This window comes from Prenolepis imparis, unplaced genomic scaffold (genome assembly GCF_030444845.1).
Source record: "Prenolepis imparis isolate NDT839.2.m4 unplaced genomic scaffold, iyPreImpa1.0 SCAF_3, whole genome shotgun sequence".
Classification (NCBI taxonomy): domain Eukaryota; kingdom Metazoa; phylum Arthropoda; class Insecta; order Hymenoptera; family Formicidae; genus Prenolepis; species Prenolepis imparis.
This window is the reverse complement of record NW_028141161.1, coordinates 13,494,161-13,514,170: the sequence shown is the minus strand read 5'-3', so window position 1 is coordinate 13,514,170 and position 20,010 is coordinate 13,494,161. Positions and strand designations below refer to the sequence as shown.

At 39.7% G+C, this 20,010-nt stretch overlaps 2 protein-coding genes across 10 annotated transcripts in view; one reads left to right on the top strand and one right to left on the bottom strand.

Annotated features, from left to right (window-relative positions):
* Positions 1-4,275, top strand: part of Pio (zona pellucida domain-containing protein piopio) — a 53,089-nt gene extending 48,814 nt beyond the window's left edge. For both annotated transcript variants that reach the window (XM_083034320.1, XM_083034321.1), the window contains exons 6-9: positions 213-418; positions 568-730; positions 1,000-1,182; positions 1,356-4,275. In XM_083034320.1, the coding sequence (XP_082890446.1) occupies positions 213-418; positions 568-730; positions 1,000-1,182; positions 1,356-1,559 (756 nt within the window). In that variant the 3' untranslated portion in view covers positions 1,560-4,275. The remainder of the gene's footprint in view (positions 1-212; positions 419-567; positions 731-999; positions 1,183-1,355) is intronic.
* Positions 4,276-6,877: 2,602 nt separating this feature from the next.
* The window catches only part of LOC145934080 (uncharacterized), a 28,283-nt gene continuing 15,150 nt past the window's right edge, over positions 6,878-20,010 (bottom strand). Inside the window, exons 1-16 of one of the 8 annotated variants that reach the window (XM_083034315.1) lie at positions 16,642-19,933; positions 15,535-15,821; positions 14,932-15,208; positions 14,436-14,858; positions 13,753-14,356; positions 13,469-13,644; positions 12,391-13,349; positions 11,965-12,150; positions 11,719-11,869; positions 11,444-11,634; positions 11,155-11,331; positions 10,906-11,068; positions 10,644-10,830; positions 10,451-10,554; positions 10,242-10,271; positions 6,878-9,246 (exon numbers count right to left, since the gene is read on the bottom strand). In XM_083034315.1, the coding sequence (XP_082890441.1) occupies positions 10,243-10,271; positions 10,451-10,554; positions 10,644-10,830; positions 10,906-11,068; positions 11,155-11,331; positions 11,444-11,634; positions 11,719-11,869; positions 11,965-12,150; positions 12,391-13,349; positions 13,469-13,644; positions 13,753-14,356; positions 14,436-14,858; positions 14,932-15,208; positions 15,535-15,821; positions 16,642-16,657 (3,930 nt within the window). In that variant the 5' untranslated portion in view covers positions 16,658-19,933 and the 3' untranslated portion in view covers positions 6,878-9,246; position 10,242. Of the gene's footprint in view, positions 9,247-10,241; positions 10,272-10,450; positions 10,555-10,643; positions 10,831-10,905; positions 11,069-11,154; positions 11,332-11,443; positions 11,635-11,718; positions 11,870-11,964; positions 12,151-12,390; positions 13,350-13,468; positions 13,645-13,752; positions 14,357-14,435; positions 14,859-14,931; positions 15,209-15,461; positions 15,822-16,641; positions 19,934-20,010 lie in introns of those variants that run through there. The other 7 variants (XM_083034310.1, XM_083034312.1, XM_083034314.1 and 4 more) reach the window with 7 other exon arrangements.

Sequence of the window (20,010 nt, the reverse complement as noted above, 5' to 3'; positions counted from 1 at the left end):
CAATTAAAACGTTTCATTATATGTCTCGTCTCGAATTATCGGTACGAGAAAACCTGATAAAACCAGTCTCGAGGAAATTTGAACGCTCATAATTTTATAGTATTCGCAAAGTATTTATCTCTACGTAGATATCTCTGTACAAGTATTCGGATAAACGAGTGTTAATGAATCAACGTGAAATATATTTAGACTGCGAATTTCTGTCCACATAGGCGACCGCACCGATGCCAGGATGCACGATGAAGATTTTTAGCGGAGATCCAACGCAGCATCACGTGGCGGAGAACGTGAAGATCGGCGATCCCTTGACCCTGGTCATCAGCATCGACAAACAAGAGATGTTCGGTTTGAAGATCTCCGATTGTCTGGTACGCGACGGTCTCGGATGGGGCGAGCAGCGGCTGATAAACGACGAGGGGTAAGTCGGAGCAGTACATGATATTGAAAGAATTTTAGATAAGAAAACATTTTTTTTTAAATAAGAGGACGACGCAGATAGGAGCGTGATAAATAAAACGATCGGTCCATTGACTCCTTTTTTTATTTGATATATATGTTCGTTCGTAGTTGTCCGATCGACGGCGAGATCATGGGACAGTTTACGTATAACGAAGACAAGACGGAGGCCAGGGTGAACTTCCAGGCGCACAAGTTCCCGTATACGGCGAGCGTGTATTATCAATGCAACGTTAGACTGTGCATCAATCATGGCGGAGGATGCACTAATACGGTACATAATTGTCATTATGATACTTAAACTCGTTAGCTCTAAGTACTATTATTTATTCTCCTTTACTGATTTTATATTTACTTCGCTTGAAAATATCGGAAAATATTTACTTCGTTCTCTACCACGATTATCCCATTAAAATCTAATAAATACATTTCTTAAACGGACACGCGAAGAGCATTACGTAATATCTGACTCTGAAAAGGAATATTCGAATTGTTTTCTGGAGACTCGTTGAAAATTGACATTTATTTATTCTCGATGTGCAGCCGCCATTGTGCAATTCGATAGCTAGACGACGCAGGGACACTGTTAACGATAACGAGCTGAAGAATGTTGAAGGTCTAATAGACGGCACCCCGGCCACAATCGAGGTTTACAGCGGTCTGTACGTCAACGAAGCCTCGGACGTTTCCAAATCGGATTTTTCCGACGACGTCTTCAGAGAAAGGGTAACACAAAATAAAGTAATCGATGCTCGTTGCATTAAAAGTATCGATAACTTCAAAATTCAAGCATTTTGATTATTCTCGAGTAGTATAATTTGAATAAGAACATTTTTAATAAATAAAATAAAGGGAAATCAAATTTATATCTATCTTTTGCGTTTTTTTTTTCTCTTAAGGCTCTCGATGATCCAAACACCATTTGCATATCGCAAAGGAGCTTCGCCATCGGGATCGCCATCGCCGGTCTCATACTCATGCTGGCAGTAGTGGCTGCCATTTTGGTACTGCTCGCAAAGAGACGGCACAAGAGCGTCTCGACTACGGGATCGTCTATCTACAGTGGACCGTACACAAACACTGCCTACAGCCACAGTAGCTAAGTCCGCCTCGTTCGGCGCGGAATAAGCCTCATTCGAAGATCTGCGATTTTTCGTGGGATCTATACACGAAATTTCAGCGGATCGATGAAAATTAATTTAGACTAAGTTGCTTTCGACGCGAAGTCGATTCGAAGCGACAATCGAAGCCACTGTGCGCAATATGTAATAAAACGAAACGCGAATCTCTTGCTCAACTGCCCCGCTACTTTTTAATTCTATGTTTCATATAATATTCTCAGCTAACAATGGCGGTGCTTCCAGATATCTGAGGAATTAATGATAGTTAGATCCTAAATACCGAGCTTTTTTTCTATTTTCTTTTACACACCTTCACACCATTCTTTCGAATGAGAAATTTTTACAAGATCTCGATAACTTATGGATCTTTAACGAAGAATTCATATTCAAGAATAATGAAATATTTAAATACGTAAACTGCATATTTGACACAATACTATTAAAAAAATAGAAAGAAATATATTTAATATTTCTTACAATAAGAAATAATATTTGTTATAAAAATATTATAAAAGATAACGTAATTATAGCTTTATAAGAAAGAGGATGTACACCTCTTTCTTTTTCAATTTTTTACGCGAATGCATTATTAAGATTTGTCTGGAACAGAACTGCAAATAAATTGCTCATTTTGACAATATCAGCCTTCACTATATAAAGAATCGTGCTAAGGATGAAAAACGTTGTGCTTGAGATAATATATATTCCGTCCATATAACGAGTTGTATATTTTAGCGAAACTCTTAATTCCAATCGCGTATGTTAACGTATCGACATGACTCATTCCTGTCAAGGGTTATTTCACTTTCATATGTGTATGTATGTGTATATGTATACATATATATATATATATATATATATATACACACACACACACACACACATAATAAACTATACTGTACACTAGTCCGGTATACGCTGTCCTACCTAACACATATCTATCGCACTAAACACACACAACACACATGCGAAAGCACCGTCCAGTTGTGCGGTCGTTTCGATAATTTAATTTAATTATTAGTATGTGAACTCATTTTAGTTAGATTTAAGTTTAAGTCAACACTTAGGCGTGAACTCTCAAATAATTCAATCAAATACTCCAATGATATTTTAATGTATCACTAATTTCCGCGTATAATCATTGATATTTCAAACGTCAATATTTTTGCATTTTATCTTAATATAGTTTGCAATTTTACGTTTCTCTCAAATGCAAATCATGAGTGAGTAATTAATTCTTACATGACTTAATAAAAGTAATATTAGTTATTTCCGATCACATAGCATGTATTAATTCGATTTTTTTTAATTCAAAAATTTGCGTAGCAAGCATAATCGGAAAAACATTTTATGATAAAGCTTAAAAAAATGTAATTATAAAAGACGCAACTAAAATTCAATAAGATGTGTATTGGTGCATTATGAGCTTCCGGTGAAGCTATGTATAAATGGACTATTGTCGTCGTAGAAATGTTAAAAATATTTAATTTTATCAAAATGAAAAGATTAGAAACACAAGTCGATTAAAATCTGAAATTATATATAAAAGGCTTATACAGATTATCCGGATATCTACGATGCGATACGTATCGAATGAATGCGACGTATGTAAGCGCTCAGTATAATCAGATTTTAATCCATTATAACGCTTAAATGTTAATATTAATTAGTTTAATTAAAATGAGATGCTGCTCCAATGTCGGTATTAAATCCACTCGAAAATAATCACAAAGTATAAACGAGTACGAATTATTTTCTAACGATATGTGCACATATTTTCTGATTTAATCCAATTTGTCAGATTTAATTAATACTAAATAGAAAAAAAAATGCAAATCGGATACCGACATCATGTATCATCTTGGAGCGTGTTTAGATTTTAATTGACACAAAGACAAGGGAAAAAAAACTCTACTGCCAACGCAGTCGCGTAACTGGGTCCAACGTGGTGGTGGGTACATGACCATAAAATTTTACATTTTAGAAAGAAATCAACACGTGTAACGTAACTCGTTAACTCACGAAGCGCTAATACGCTAAACCGTTGCCGTGCAGGAGCGGAATGTTGTGGTATAATAGTTGAAAACGATAATGTATGACAGCTGTTCCGAATGGACCCTAGCGCGTCGAATAAAACGCGATATTGACTCTTTTTTTTTGCTAGCTCTGTCGTGCCTTCCGAAGGCGAGCAAATCTTTGCCGATCGATCTAAAAATATCTTCTAAATACGCTCAATATGCAAATACTTCTTACATCTTTCTTAGCGTAACAAAGAGATATTTGTTTTATCCTGATTGATCGATCAAAAGTTTTAAAGCGTTCGACATATTTTTCTTTCATTTCGACGCTGATAGCAAATTGAATCCAATTGAATCGGATTCAATGTTCCCCCCGAAAAGTGCAATAACTTCGAAGCGCTGCGAGGGTCCACGGAATTTCTGTCGAGGGTCGGAATCGCTCGGCGAACGGATCGCGCGTGATCTCTTGGCCGCGCCGTGGCATTGGTTCATAGTGATCATTGGGGACGAAAATGTCTGTAGAAATGCCCGATAGAATCTTTTTTTTTCATCTTTTTTTTTCTTGGTCTAAGGTAAACGCGAGTCTCGATGTTCCCGCAATGTTCCTCTGGACCCTTGTCAAAAGAATCTACAACGAATCTGTGTAAATAATGAAAACTTAATAAAAATAGTAACTGTAAGACGCGACATTCTCTTCCAATGTCTCCTCTTCATTCTCAAGGCGAGTCTAGATATTGCTTAGATCTTAGATTATAAGTAAACAATAGGTAAAAACACAACGTCGCAGAAATAATCGATGTGAGCCGGCAAATTATCAAACGAGAGTGTCTTCTTTTTTTATTGAATTATATATATAATTCGTTTTTTTTTTTTTTTTTGGAAAATATGATATAATATAACAAGAAATATAATTAGACTGACATGACTTCTATATCAAACATTTTTCCGGCTCTATGATGTTGTGCATTTCGGATGAGAATAATATAGCTCTTTATTTACGCCACAAAATTGTCAATTGCTTCGCTTTCTCTCTTCTCTCGTCACCCTCGCAATTATATTTACACACACGGATAATTCAGGTCGGTTCTTCACTTCGTGTTAATTCGCTCGCTCCTTTCTCATTATTTTTTCCTCGCAAATTAAGATCAATACCGTCTTAACGCCGTACTTCGTGCGGCCGAATCGGTGAATATACTTGAAATATCCGTCCATTTTCGCAGGAGAAATATCTTATTTAATAAATATAAATTATATATCTCTTGTACACACGTCGTCGCATTGTACATACATGTTCAATAATAATTCGGACGTTCGGACAAGCAACGAGTGGCTTGTTAATAAGCTTAATCGCTCTCTATATCGTGTAGGATTAGCGAAATAGGAAAGAACGCAATTAACGCGGTAAAGTACGTCGCTAAGCATCGGAGGCACAGCCACTGGTTCGTCCTTATAATACGTACCGTGATATGATATCACGACATGCATTAAAAAAAAATACATATCGATATACTCGCAACTTGTCCATCTCGTCCAACTAACTTTGCACTTTCAAGATCGATCTCGTTAATATCATTTAAAGCTAATAAATCTCTCTCTATATATATATTTCTAATAGCAGCAGTTGACATCTAGAGACGGGAACCAGTTAAAATTTGCAACTGCGAAAATTCCATTGTGAAATCGCGCCAATTAAAATCCCAATTTGAACGGCGGATGAGAATAATAATAATAATAATCGCGTTCAGATGAGAGAATACGGAAATATTTTTGGATCCTGAATGAAAGAGAGACCGGCTAACTCTTCTATATATAGTTCTACGTAGAATATGTATGAAACGGGGAGAAAAATTGTGCAGTTTATCAATGGATTCGCCAATTCATTCATCAGGATATTAATCGACTTGCCAATACGCGACCGGTTTTTAAGTGTCAAGCATATCCACCGTGTGGTAAGATACCTTGCTTTAACGTATTGAGATAATTTCTGTCTTCGTGTCGCTCTAACGCATCAGCAAAACGCAGCATCATGATGTTTCTCGCAAGCCGCACGCTCTATCGAGATATATGTCTATATACATGTACAACAAATGAGAAAACGAACAATTTTGTTTCGTAAATTGTTACACGGAATAAGGTATAATAGTTTAGCAATCTTTAAGGCTACGAATCGTCAAAGGGACGCTCAAATCAACGGAAGGAATCCTCTAAAAACAGCGGTTAAAAGAAAAAGAGATGACAATAAGTTTCGTGTAAGAGAGTCGATGTTACAGTTTGTATGTAAATCTCGTTTCTTCTTATTTTATATAGATCGCATCGTTCTTATTACTCTTCCTCTTCCCGTCTAGCGCCGATCTTTATTGCTCGCCGCTAACAATCGTCTTACGTCGCATTACAAAAATAGTAGGAAACGAATATGAGATGTCTTGCAAGCTTACGACATTTATATTACCCGTTCTCTTTCGTCGTTTGTTCTCTTTAAGATTTTTCATAAAAGCGTGTCACTCTCGAGCGAGAAAAGTGACTGTGTGTGTCTCGATATCTGTCTATTTTTTTTCGGTCTTTAGAATGTACGGAGAGGAAATTACAAAATCAGTCGAGAGCGATAGTAATGAAATTCGTCACGCTTGTTGTGCGCACAATAATTCCTTCAACATTTTTATCTTTTCATAATGAATCCGAAGTAGATGTCGAGAATATAGGTACGCAAATTCAATGATCGCAAGGGGAACCAAGAACCTTAATTTTTTTATAAGCGTAAATAAACGATAACGATACGTAGATTTAATTTAAACAGGATCCATGTGTAACAATGATGCCAAAGAGGCATCGTGTAACCAAACATTAGAAATAAATACATAATACGATATCGTTCATCATTCGTTTACGTAAATTGTTTTGGTTCGTCTGTTCGTTTATTCGCAAAGAAGAAAAGCGATGGCCTAACAAGTAACGTCCGCGCGATATTATATCACCCTTGGATCATCATTCTCTCTTTACTCCCCTTTATCTCAGGTCGTAGGAAATACTTGATAAATCACATGTGTGAATCGATCATCTAGAAAATATATGATGCCGCGAGGTGTCGGACGATACTTGATGGCGATTGAAAGTCTGACGGCTTCGATAAGTTTTTTTTTAGTCTTCACCTTTATCATTATTATCGTAAAGAGATGCATGAACTGCTTTTTTTTAATAGGTACGATTACTCTTTTTTTCTTCTTTTGCTTTAATCACTACGACGACGTTAGGTACAGTTAAATACTATAGTTGTGCGCCCATCTCTTTATAATTGAAGTGTTCTGGTATCTATTTTTTTTTTTTGCACTTAATATATGCTCAGGTCTCTTTCGTTTTTTCTTTTAAACCTATAACGAGATTAAAATCTTTGTCGCACTTTCTCACGAGGAAAAAGTGACGTTTCTCGCTGCTTTGTGTGTCAGCCGGCTAAAGATAGATAGGTTTGCGCGTATGTATATATATCGCGATTATTTTTCGCTTATTTAAACTCTCATAAAAAGATAGGCACACCTTCACCTACGTTTCTGAAATACAATCACCGTAAGCGAAGCTTCTGGATGGATTCCACTTGGTTTTTCGTCACGGAGCAACGTGGACATTCCTCGCGGATGTTCGCGATCGTGATTCTACGCTACGTAAAGTAACGACTAACGACGTCGATTACTATTCTTTTGCAACTACTATTCTCTTGCGAAAATTGTGTAATTTAATTCGCGTTTAATAAAGTAAAACAATATTTTGTGCGATAAATATTCTAGTCACGCGAGATTTGTCCACGCTGGTCCGCCTAATTTTCACAGACGGAAACGTTATTAATTATCGCGGGTCACCATCACCGCTGCAGATATATTATATATATTTTTATTTCGTTGAAACGAGTGTGTGTGCGAGAAATTTGTTGCGTGATACTAGGATAACAGAGCCTGCAAGTTCCATTAAACAACATTGGAAGACGAATTATAACAGTATAAAAAAACTCGATTTAATAATTATATTAAACTTTCATGATGAATATTAATTACGAATGAGAGCTAAAGCAATCTTATCGTTATGTATCAAACGCAACAAATTAGCGACGAATGAAAAAAATGAATAGAATCATTTTGGTCATTTTTTTTCTGCAAGAACAACATATAAATAGTGTTCTCAGGCGGTGATGGATTCTCGCTGCTTAGCTACTACTCGAAACTAGACATAGAGACCGTATGTGTACTGAATACGTTTACATATTTACTTAACTTAATCAGTGACGCTTTCACTGGTATAATCGTGAATTATGATAATTGATTAGAAACATTTTTCTAGAATTGAATATTACAGATTGAATATTACATCGTGTAAAATGTTAGATTCGCACTTTTTTTGGGGTAGCTATTATTTCGTTTTCCTTGCGAAATCCGTATAGCGTTTTGTAAAATTAAATAAAAACTTTTGAGACTCGAATATATCATAGAAATTATATGTAAATATCCTGCAAAGACGCGGTGCGTAGTAAAGGGTTTCATTATTCGCACGTACAATAGATACGTGTCAGAGAGAAGCGTAAGGGATGGCATCGTCAACGCGCGAACAATTTTTAGAATTTTCGTCGATATTATGCTGAGGTAGCGAATAACTCGTTTTTCAAAAAATGGACTCGGAAAATGGGCAGCGACGTTAACGCAATATTCGTTGATCGATGCGATGGCAGCGCGTATCAAAAATTAGCAGATAATACATAGATAATATAGATACATTTCTTCTTTAGATCACACGATTTTTTAAATATCGAGCCGAGAGACTCGCATGCCTTGTAAACGTACTCAGTAAAGTATATCTTTTTCTCGTACATTAGCTTATTATATTCATCGTACGTATTCTCTCTCGGCGGCCGGAAATTGCCGTGATCGACCGCCTCGAAAAATTCACGCGTTTATTTGACCTTAATAATGTTCCTTAAAAGTAAATCTCACATTCATATAGCATCTGTAAAACCGCAGTTAAAATATCTTCAAGTATAATATTATATATATAGTATGTATATATAGCATATATATAGTATATATATAACATATATACATGTATATACTCATATATATATTGTAATAGTAATTAAAATTTTGTCAGTAATTCTGTTTAGTGCACTGTTGTCTTTCGCTCTTTTTTTTTAACGTTTGGACATGCGCATGTGATTACGTTTCGTTCTTCTTATTTCCCACTTGTCTCGTACTTTTGTCATGGTAATTCAGATTTACTCAGTGCGCTTGAAAGTTCTTCAAATGATATTTAAATTTCGTCTTTTGTATGTTATCCAAAAAGAAAACAAACGCTCGCATTACAGTATACTATCTTCACCACTACTTTTCACTTAGGATACACGTATACATACATTGTATCCTAGTTAACGTCTCTTGACTCTTGACTCTCTTTAAATAATTTAGGGCAATAATTAATATAGCATATATATATATGTGTGTGTATATATATATGCCATATATACACATATAGTATCTCTGAATAATAAAGTAGATTGCTAATCTCGGTTGTTGGATAATCAGGACTGTGATTCACGTTATCAGGGATGTTATTCTACCGGTCCTCTTCTTAAAAATGTACCAGCTGATTCCGACGGGTAATTGTCACCTTTACCGTTCCTAGAAAGAAATGTTATTTCTGAGAAATAAATCATTACTTTTTTAGACATGTAATACAAATGAATCGCGTTCTGATGCAAATAAACTGATGTCATTAAAACAAAGAGAAGATTTATAGTAAATACGTTAACTATAATTCATAAAAACAAGCTTTCGTAAGCCTATATAAAAACAAAGTATATTTCTCATAAGAAAAAATAATCCATACAGCATCGCGCAAACTACAGTATCGTATATAGTCATAGTCGACGTGAGAAAGAGTGAGAAGAACAATATGTTCTTCGACGTCAACAAAGTTGATTATATTATTTATTATCTGTATCGAGTGCGATAGTTAAGCATGAAAACTGTACCGTATTAGCAGTATATAAAAAACTTTAAAAAAAGATGTGCAAATAATACATTCAGTGTTATCGTGACGAGATCTGCGAGAAAACATTCCAGAATCGTATCTTTCCAATTTTTAGACTGATCACATTGAGAAAAATATATTTTTTATGAAGAAAAAAAAAAAAAAAAAAAAAAAGATATGATTATATGTGAAAATTGAATAGAAACAATTCTCCAAACATTTCCTTAGTAGATGAGAATATTATCGCGTGCGCGTTGCTGTTTAAGCATATAGTGCGATAATGAAGTACATACATATGTGTGCAATGAAAAGATATATTTCCTACTTTCTTCCGTAAAATTATACAACCTCTAAACAAATTGTTTTATCAAAAATTTTTTATTCGCAATTTTTAATTCGACAGAAGACCGTAATTGATTCGATGTAATTACTTAAATTATGTTTGCATTATGAATTATAATTATATAAAAATTATGTTTATATATAAATAAATTAAATTTACGAAAGTAGGAATTTACTTTCCAGTATATTATTGTACGAACCAAAAAACAAGTATCGAGAAAGATGAACGCGTGAAGAAGCCCCTATCGTACAAAGAGAACTGTGTTCTGTGTGTGTAGTATTTTATACTAAAGTTCTGTACCTTATATCATACTGTCTTCCACAGGTTTCGCTTTTAAGGAGAGACAAGAATGTGTCAAAATCGTGTTCACACTTTATTCTTTATAAGCGAAATGAAAGTAAAAAGTAACTAAATCTTAAGCGACGTGTCTTGAGCGAACATCGAATTTCTCTCTCTCTCTTTCTCTCTCTTTCTCTAATGCTTAATACTTTTTGTTAATTTTTGTATACCTTCTCTGATGTCTTTGGGTATGTTTGACGAGAGTGATGGCATGGAAGGCGCCTGATAGAAATTGGGCCGTGCGCCGCTCGGTGGCAAAGACGTTACTTTGGACCTGAATGAGGTTGTGCACGAGAGCGCATAAATTTATCAGGAAAGATAACGTTTACACACTGAGAGAACAGAAGTAAGTTCCGAGACTACCTCTGTTTGCGAATCTTCTGATTTCTGCCATCGAAGGAAGTCGGCGTGCCGGGCCCCGAGGTGTTGGATGAATAAGAGGGCGGCCTGTATGGTCGCGGGCAACCTTGAACAATAGGCGGTGATGATACTGGTGCATACTGCAACCGAGGGTTGGTTGGTACGCCAGGATGCATCAATCTCATATCCCCTGCAACATTTCAAGTTAATTGAAACAATAATTTAAAAATGATTTGCAATGAATGCACGTCGCGTTTAAAATTACCTTGCACGATATGGACACCCTGATACATTGGCAGTGGGTAACGTGGTTGAGGTTGTGCGCTTCTGTCTCCGCTCCCACCTCCGAAGAACTCGTGCGCCGGAGTTGGCGACCGACTAGCTCGTTGGGAGTTACCTGGCGTTGTCGCTCGAACACCGGGAACGACCTTTGTTTCGAGAAGACTTTTGTAAGAAAGATAGTTTGGCAACTAGTGAACGAAATAGTCATTGTTACTGCGTATCATATCCTTACAGGAACGTTTTGTCTGAAGACGAGATTGGGAACCAGCGTGGGTGTCATGTATGCGCTAGGCGGCGCCGGGGATGTACCGTTGTGAGTGACCTGGTGGCCGAACGTTCCGCCGGACACCATCGTCGGGGTCGCATAACTATTTGTTGAGTTGACGTACATCAACGGCATACCAGGTATCTATCAATTTTATCAAGTAGGATATATTTTGTTAATGCGTCTCTTTTTGCGAATTATCTTGTAGTATCGCGTTTAATATGAATATTAACAGTTGAGCGATAATAGATTTTACCTGACTGGACGTCGGCGTATTTGGTGGTGTAGGTACTCGGTACATCACGGGCGGCGGTTGCATCGCCGGCTGTCCTGGCGGATAATACGTAGGAACCATATGGACCGGAGGTTGATACGTATAGTCGCCCGGTGTTGGGGTTACTGCCGGCATCGAATTGTAAGGTACCGGGTAACTGCCAACGTAATTAGCTAAAAAAAATACATAGCATTAATTATATAAAATGAGAGAGCCGAGGAAGGAGATGTAGCGATCGCGAGCAGCGTGCAACATACAATTTGTTTGGCTCGGAGGCGTCATCGTTTGCGCGTTGAAGGAATAATTTGTTGGAAACCTCTGTTGCTGTAATTGTTGCCTGTCTCCCGGATTCTGACCAACGGAGATGGCTGTTCCGGGTGGAGGCATAAAGTACATAGTTTGTTGAGGCTGAAAAGTTTCATTTTTCGCTTATGTAGAATCTTATGTAGAACATAATAAAGATATAAGAATAAAGGAAATTGCATAATATTCTAGTTTCATACCGGTATTTGATTTGGCGATGGTTGCCAATAATTCGGTTGTACCGTCTGCATGTTTTGTACGGTCTGGTTCGCAGATAGCGGTGGTTGCGGATACGTAGAGTGCGGAGTTGTCGGATGACTATCTCCGCTGCCACGTTGATCGTAGATATTCATCCCCAAGAAATATCCAGATAATTCGGTCACATCCTAGTCAATCATATTATTATTGACTTTTTACGAGAAACTTTTCTTATAAGCTCATTTACAATTATTTACGTTATCAGGAAGATGAAGATTATATAGTTAACCAATATAAAGAAAATCTTGTATTCATTTATAAGAATATTAAGAATCTTGTTATAGAAGAAAAGTCTAATTTATTTATATTTGTGTTGATACTCGGAGTCTATGTAATATTCTTATTTAATTCGCTAAAGACACACTTACCCCTGACTGTGGTATTGGTCCTTGATGTACAGGTACCGCATAATTGGCATAGACCTGATTCTGGTTGAAAACAACATCCTGACCGCTGTTCTGCATGCTCGCTTGACCCTGAGTCGGATGAGGCGCCATCATCACAGTTGGTTGCCCCATGGGAGACGGATAGACACCCTGGTTATACGGTTCTGAGGTAGGTATGTAGGTCGCGTACGATTGCTGAGCTATTTGGTTAGTATGACTACACGTCTGCATTGTTGTTGACGATTTGACTAGACTTTGTTGCTGCGGCTGTGGCTGCTGAGGTTGCTGCTGCTGCTGCGCTTGTTGCTGCTGTTGCGGAATGGATGGGTTCTGCGGAGCAGGAGCAGGAGGCGGAGGCGGAGGAGGTGGAGGAGGCGGTGGTGGTGGCGGCGTAAACGGTAGACTCGGCGACGTCGCTGTGTTTGTCACTTGGGTTCCAGATGTGCTGATGGTGTTCATTTTCGATTGTGACGAACGCTGTTGCTTCTTGCCATCATTCTTGGAGTTGCCGCTCGGCGTTCTGGACGGCTCGGAGGATAGTTCCGCGTGTTGCTGTTGCTTGTTAGTCGCGGATGACACCGTGTTATTCGACCTCTCGGTCTCGATGGTATAAAACTTTGGCGGATTATCCGGATCGTAGCGATAGATCGAGCCGTCCGGATTCGTGCACGGTTGATTGGTCTGCGGATTTATTATTATACTGCCGGGTGGCACGCTCGACAAACTACTGACTGCCCACATGACCGTCTGGTCGTCGTTCGACTCCGGCGAAGCTAGATCCTGACTAGATACTTGAGTGTGGCTACACGTCATCATGGTGGCCGGCACAGGAGAGGGCGACGGAGATGGCGATATCGTCGCATCGCTGCGCTGACTCTGCGATTTGTACCCGCTGCTCGAGCGGCTCGGACTCAAACGTGAACACATACTGGCCCCAGAATCTGAATCAAGAGCGTTTATAATTACGATAGAATAAACGTAACAAGACACAGTAGTATGTAACATCGCGTTATATTGAAATCTTTATCGATGATTTTAATATAAATCTGCATGCAACTACCTTGCTTCATGAGGCGAGCTCCTGCGCTATGCGTAGACGTAACACTATCCCCTCTTGATAGCATGCCTTTAGTGTATCCACCAAAGCTGAATGACTTAGAAACGGATGGGCGCAACACCGCGCCGCGAAACGAATCCCTCCCGTCGAAAGATTCGCCTTTTAGCATTCGATTATGCCTGCAGATGCATTTAAATTATTTATATTTCAATATCATAATTGCTGATAAATTTTATAATCATTACGCGAATTAATTATTAAGTACGCGGATGTGAAAACTGATTTACCTCATTATGTGATCGGAAGGAGGTAACAAACGATACCTCGCCGAGACATCTGAACTCTCCGACGAGGACCATGGCCAAGATGTGACTTCGCTGCTCTCGCCGCTGCTGTCCTTGAATATCCTTCGCCTGGCGCGCTCGTACTCTTCCTCCCGCTCCTCGAAACTCTTGCTGCGCCGACAATAATCGCCCGACAATCTGTCTGGCGATTTGAAATTGAAGCTGTCTTCGAACGAGCTCGAGTCCCGTTTTAAAATACTTCTTCGCGGCTCCTCCGACAGGATCATGTCGTCCCTGATGTGTTCCCTAAAGCGAGTGTCCGGTATTCGCATGTTTTTCGTCCGCGTGACGATAACACTTAAACCCGACTGATCCACGTTATGTTCCATGCCGAAATAAGCTGCCACTCGATGCACCAGCATTCTGTTGTACGACGACATATTCGGGAATTTGTGAGAAACTTTCTGCCGGTCCCTCGCAAAGTCGATTAGATCCTTCTCAATCTTTAGCAGCACCGTGCGATCCTTTTGATTGCGATTTATGGTCTCCGCGATGAACTGTTCCAGATCTATCCCCGTGCTATCTGTATACAGTTCCGTGCTACTGTCTGTAAATATAAGTATAAAATTTGTAATACGAGAAGCGGTCGAGAGTGGAATCGAGAAGAAAAATTTTGAAGAACGTACCGCGCGAGAGACATGGCGACGCGCTGTCGTAACTGCCCTGAGAAGAATTCTGATGTCTTAACTTGTGCCTGGACCCGGGTCTGCTCACCGAAAGCGTGTTACCGCATTGCGCTGAGCATTGATTATTGCAGATGTTCAACGTGTTCGGCCTGCGTTGCTCGGATTTGTGCTGATTGTTCTGCGCGCTCGGAGCGAGATTGGTGCTCTTCGGCGAGTGCTGCAACGCTTGACCGGACTTGGAGGGCGATACCGGGGTTTGCAATAAACCCGGTCGCTCGTTTTGATTGTTCTTCACGCAGTTATTGCATTTCTGAACGTTATTCGCGCCCGCTTGGAGCTTGGAGCGATGATTCTCCAACTTATTGCCGTTAGTCGGAGAGGTGATGCTCTTTGGTGAATGTATCTGAGAGGGACTAGATTGACCTGCGGAACAAAATTCAAAGATGAAGATTCTTTATTTCATTCTTTCAACGTAAGAAGTGACGCTTTCGTTTACCATTTCGCGACGGTGTCCGACAGGTCGGCGAGGTCGCCGTGTTGCGCATTTGCTTGGGGGATTGAGCGGGCCCGAGATTACTGTTGAACATGGACTCGTTGTTATTGAGCTTGGCGCCGTTGGAGTTGGGCGAGAGGCCGCACACGATCTTCTTCTCACCGTCCGCCGATTGCGGACTGTGCGGCGACGGTGGACCGTTGCCGTGCGGCTCTCGCGGGGGAGACGTCGACTCTCTCATGGCATGGCTTCTGACCAACAGCTTCAGTTTTGTGTTCGTCTGCAAGAATCGTTACATTCGCTTACGGCCGGCAGAGCGTATTATTGTCGCGCTCGCATACGTGATGGTACCTATATTGATTCGTATGCAATACGATTGTTTCGATATCGTATCACAAACTCGACTCGGACTTCATTTAAAAAAAGACTAAATTAAAAAAAAATCGAGCAATCAATCATTGATACACAATTCCAAATTTTCGTTTACCTACAGTTCTTCTAATTCTTAATTTGATGACTCTTTCCAGACGTACCTTGAAGCCCGTAATGAGGAAGAGCGAGCAAAATGTGGGACAATAATCTAGCAGCGATTAATGGCACACGCACCCGATTGCGAAAGTTTTTGCTCTCGGTGTCCGATTTGTCGGACGGCGGACAGGAAGGCGGGGGACGGTGGAACGTATTCGTTGCCGAGGAGGTGCCGACGTTGGCATTCCCGTCTATCATATCCGAGTCCAAGGCGTCTTGGTGAAGCGCACCACCGCCGGAGCCACCACTTATGGCGAGGCCTTGCCTGGAGGATGGCAGTGAGGGCATTCCTCCTCGCACCACCACCGTGGGACTCTCAGGTCGATCCTGCGACCTGCTGCCTTTATACACCACTATGCTTGGTACTGGAATCATCGAGTGCGTAAACCGCAATCACGTTACTTTCCCATCTGACAGAAAAATTCCGATAGGATGGATAGGATCGAGATTCTTTGGAAACGAAATCTCAACGAGATATTTTATTTTTAATATCACATATTATTTGCTAATTAAATTTTAACTGTTGAAATTGTTTTAATTTTAAAAAGAATCGGTGAGTGTAAAATTTCCTCCGCTGAAGCTTAATCATTAATCAATGATTTTCGAATAATTAATGATTAAGCTTCAATTAAGCTTCGATTCCCGAGAATGAGGGACATCCGGCAGCTTTGACAGATCGGTCTGTATATATTTTATTCATTACTTCTTATTATAGATATATATATAAATAAGATATATATATATATATATATATATAGCTTATTTATTATGGGTCTTGTAATCATTTAATAAATAATTATTTATCAATGATTACTTTTCCAATAAAAAAAAGAGATAAATAATTTACTGTGCTACGAGGACTGTCGCATACGAGCAGTGACTATCGATATAAAATATTTTTATATAGCAAAAGTATTTTTTTTCATCAAACATTGATAAATAAAGAAGTTTATTCATCGATACACCGTCTTATATCGACGAACAATCCGTCTCACTATTAGCCGTAAACTCGGAACTATCGGTGCTTCCGATAGGCGATTTCCGTTCGTTTCACTTCTCTTCTACATCGATGTGCGCGTGTTTAGGCGTGTATGTATGTATGTATGCAGTAAATTACGGCATCGCGATCGGGATTGACGAAGAAAAGCGCGGAAAAATTGCGGGCAGAGTGAAAGAGGCACTTACTCTCCAGGCGAGCCATGTGTTAAATGCGTCATGGGATTACGGGGTGCAGTATCCTGCAACTGATGGGGGGTTCGACACGCAGGTGCAATTAGTAGTTAGTACGTGAATCTTTCGGGTGACGTGCAGCTCGAAGGGCTGGTACTAGGAGCCAGATCGCTGCACGTCCACCTTCCGACATTGTACACTCTGTAAGCAGACACAACACGCTCGTGACGATCTCGTGCACAAAAAAAGAAAAAGAAAGAGAAAAACGTGAGACACGCGCTCGTTTAAAAAATAATAAAAAGCGAGATATATCATATAAATCTGTATTCCAGAGAGTTCGCGCGATTACTCAGGCTTAATGACTCGATTTAATCGATTGATTCATAGAATTCAATTTATCACGTAGATGTAACAGCATGACAAGACGTCGTATACATATGTTTACCAAGTTATCGTAAAATCTTTGCAAGTTATCACGCTATTCTTAAATAAATAAATTCGTATTATTGATGGTAATATAACAATCACGCCTCACTTGATACGAAGAGAAATTAAACGTAACGGTACAATTGTTATATAGGAAAGAGACATCACAAAGGGAAAATTGTCTCTTATCAATTATCAACAAAAGCTACATTGTGTTACCGTATCTTTACATAAAGCTCCCGATAATTATTGTGTAGCAAAGGTGAGCTATGAATCACGAGCTTCTCTATAGGTCAGCGTTACGCCATGAGTCATTTGTCCACGCGACGCCGTTCGATTATTAAATGATGGTTACTTTACGAGCGCGTGTGACAATTGTACAGTTGGAAAGTATTATTGTCAGCGCATTATTATGCGTCGCGCGTAACGAAAATTATTACGAGAGCGCAGTATTATCATGTGCGTTTTAATAGCATTACGAAATCGTTGCATACGTAATCGTCGCGCGAGCGAATAAATTTCATGACATATTCGGGCATAATTAACACTTATTGATACGCGATGTTTTGAATCATTGAGAGTTTAATAATCCACCTGAGCGTGAATATTCCAATATTCGAGAAATTGACTCGATCGCTAATATATAATAATTGTGCTGTGCATAAAATATAAAGTGATAAATATTCCACGTGGATAAAATGATATTATAATATACATACATATATTTTAATAACACGTGTGTGACACTCGGGTATATCAACATGCTAACACAGTTAAACGTTATTAATTTTTGCGCAATATTATCTAATGCTCTCAGCAAAATTTATTAAATTAATCGCCATATAGTACATTCTCATGAACATTAATTAAAGTTAACGGAGATTTTCAATCTCCTTTGAACTCCAGAAGACTAATTAAATTATAATTAAATTGTGAGTTTATAAAAACACGGTGCTCAAAGATTACAATAAAAAAGCGAAAATAATAATAATTGTCAGTTTTGCAATTTAAGGATAAGCCAGGTGATAAAAATGATTTTTTTCTCTCCCTCTCCCTTTCTCTCTCTCTCTCTCTCGCTCTCTCTCTCTCTTTCTGTCCAAACAAACCTCCAGTTAAGTTTGGTAGTCTCCATAGCGGCTAATTGCGAAAGAGTGCGAATCATCGCGTTAAATTTAAACCGGAAATGCGACTACGGTGCGTACTCGTGTACACTCTTCCTCGTCGCTTCTGCCGCATTCCTCTCGCGACGCGGGTAAATTTATCCTCCATTCTCGGACCACGACGAGTCGATCACAAACCACTCTCGATCACAGTCGATCAGTCACACATTTCCCCTTTTTTCCTTCTTCGTGCTCTCTCTCTCCCCAGTCTCTCTCTTTTTCCTTTTTTTATTTTTATTTCTTTTACGTCCTTGTGCTCGACGTTTCCTCCGTACTCAATGGTTATCAATCGCCCCGCATATCGTTCATCTATTCCCGTCTCGTCTTCATTCAACCGAACTCTTGTACTTGTACCCTATCGATCGAATTTGCGCTGATCAACTCGATCACGTCTGAAATTTTTTTTCTGTGTAGATTTACGAGGTAATTCCTCGCACTTGCATTAAAAATTGACCGAGATAATTAACGCGAAATTTTTTTCATTATTAAATCGAGAGTCGCGTTTGGCTGGTCTCGTTCTTTCATCAATTCCCTTCTTCCTCTCGATATTCGATCTCGTGTGCGTAAAGTGATTTTCCGGAGCGTTATCGGGTAGCCGCGTGCGTTTTACAGACGATAAACGTGGTTGGCCTCGTAAAGGCGACGCGATCGAAGCTATTCGTCGATCGGAGCACGGGCTCGATATACGGAGGTGTGGATTTTCTTCTTTTCTCTCTTTTTTTCCTCGTTGGTTGACTATCACTCGAATCCCCGTGGGTCGCGTCTCGCTCGTAAAAGCGTTCGTAAGGTATAGTCGTTCGACCTTTGCCGCGAGCGGGAAATATGATGAACACCGAAAATCTTCACCAGAGAGATACGCCACGATGGTTCCGTTATGGCAAAAAATGTAAACGTGATGGCTGTTTCGAGATTACGGCCGAGTATGTAATTTTCTCTGATGGTCCCCCATCATCTCTTACGACATTTCAAATGACAGAACTTTATTCGGGGGAGGAAGGGGGCAGAATTAATTAATCAGCTGATACAGTCCTGTCGATCCAGACAAGATGTAGATTTAAACGACACTAGAATTATCGACGAGAATTATTCCCGGGCACGAGTCCGGGATTATCACAACATTCTAATCTCCTTATCACAGCATCTCGCGAGATAAATTCTTAATAAATCGTCGAATCATACGATACGTTTCGAAACGAGATCGCGCATCTCGACGAAATCTTGTCCGATCGATCAAGGATCTCTCGAGGCTCAATCGAGCGGAAATGCGGATCATCGCGTGACTTTCCGGTCGCGATTCTCTCGTTGCTGGTTCCTCGCGGACTCGAGAAGGCGGCACGTTTTGGCAAGGTTCCGCGGCGTCTCGAAAATAGCAGAACACTTCTGCTTCTCTCTCTCGCTCCGACCGATCGCGTTCCTCGCGCGCGGAATCCGATGTGCTGCCACGTTTCTCTTCTCCTGTGGTGTTTCACAAGCTCGCTGGGATCAGGGAGAGAGAAAGAGAGAGAGAGAGAGAGAGAGAGAAAGAGAGACAAAGACACAGAAAAAAGGAGAATACCCGAAAGAGGAAACGACAAACGCTGGAGGAAAGAGACAGAAACGAAAGATGCGATTCGACGATGCGAGGAAAGAGAAGAACCTGGACCAGCCGCAATATCTATCGAGTGTAATATCGCGTCGCCGCGGGACCGCTTTGCGCGAGAGACTGAGAGGCGCGCGCGACGCGCGGTTCACCCGGGTCGACGAAGAGCGGCAAGGGGTTGGGTGGCACATTGGAGAGAACGAGAATGTCGCGAAGTCA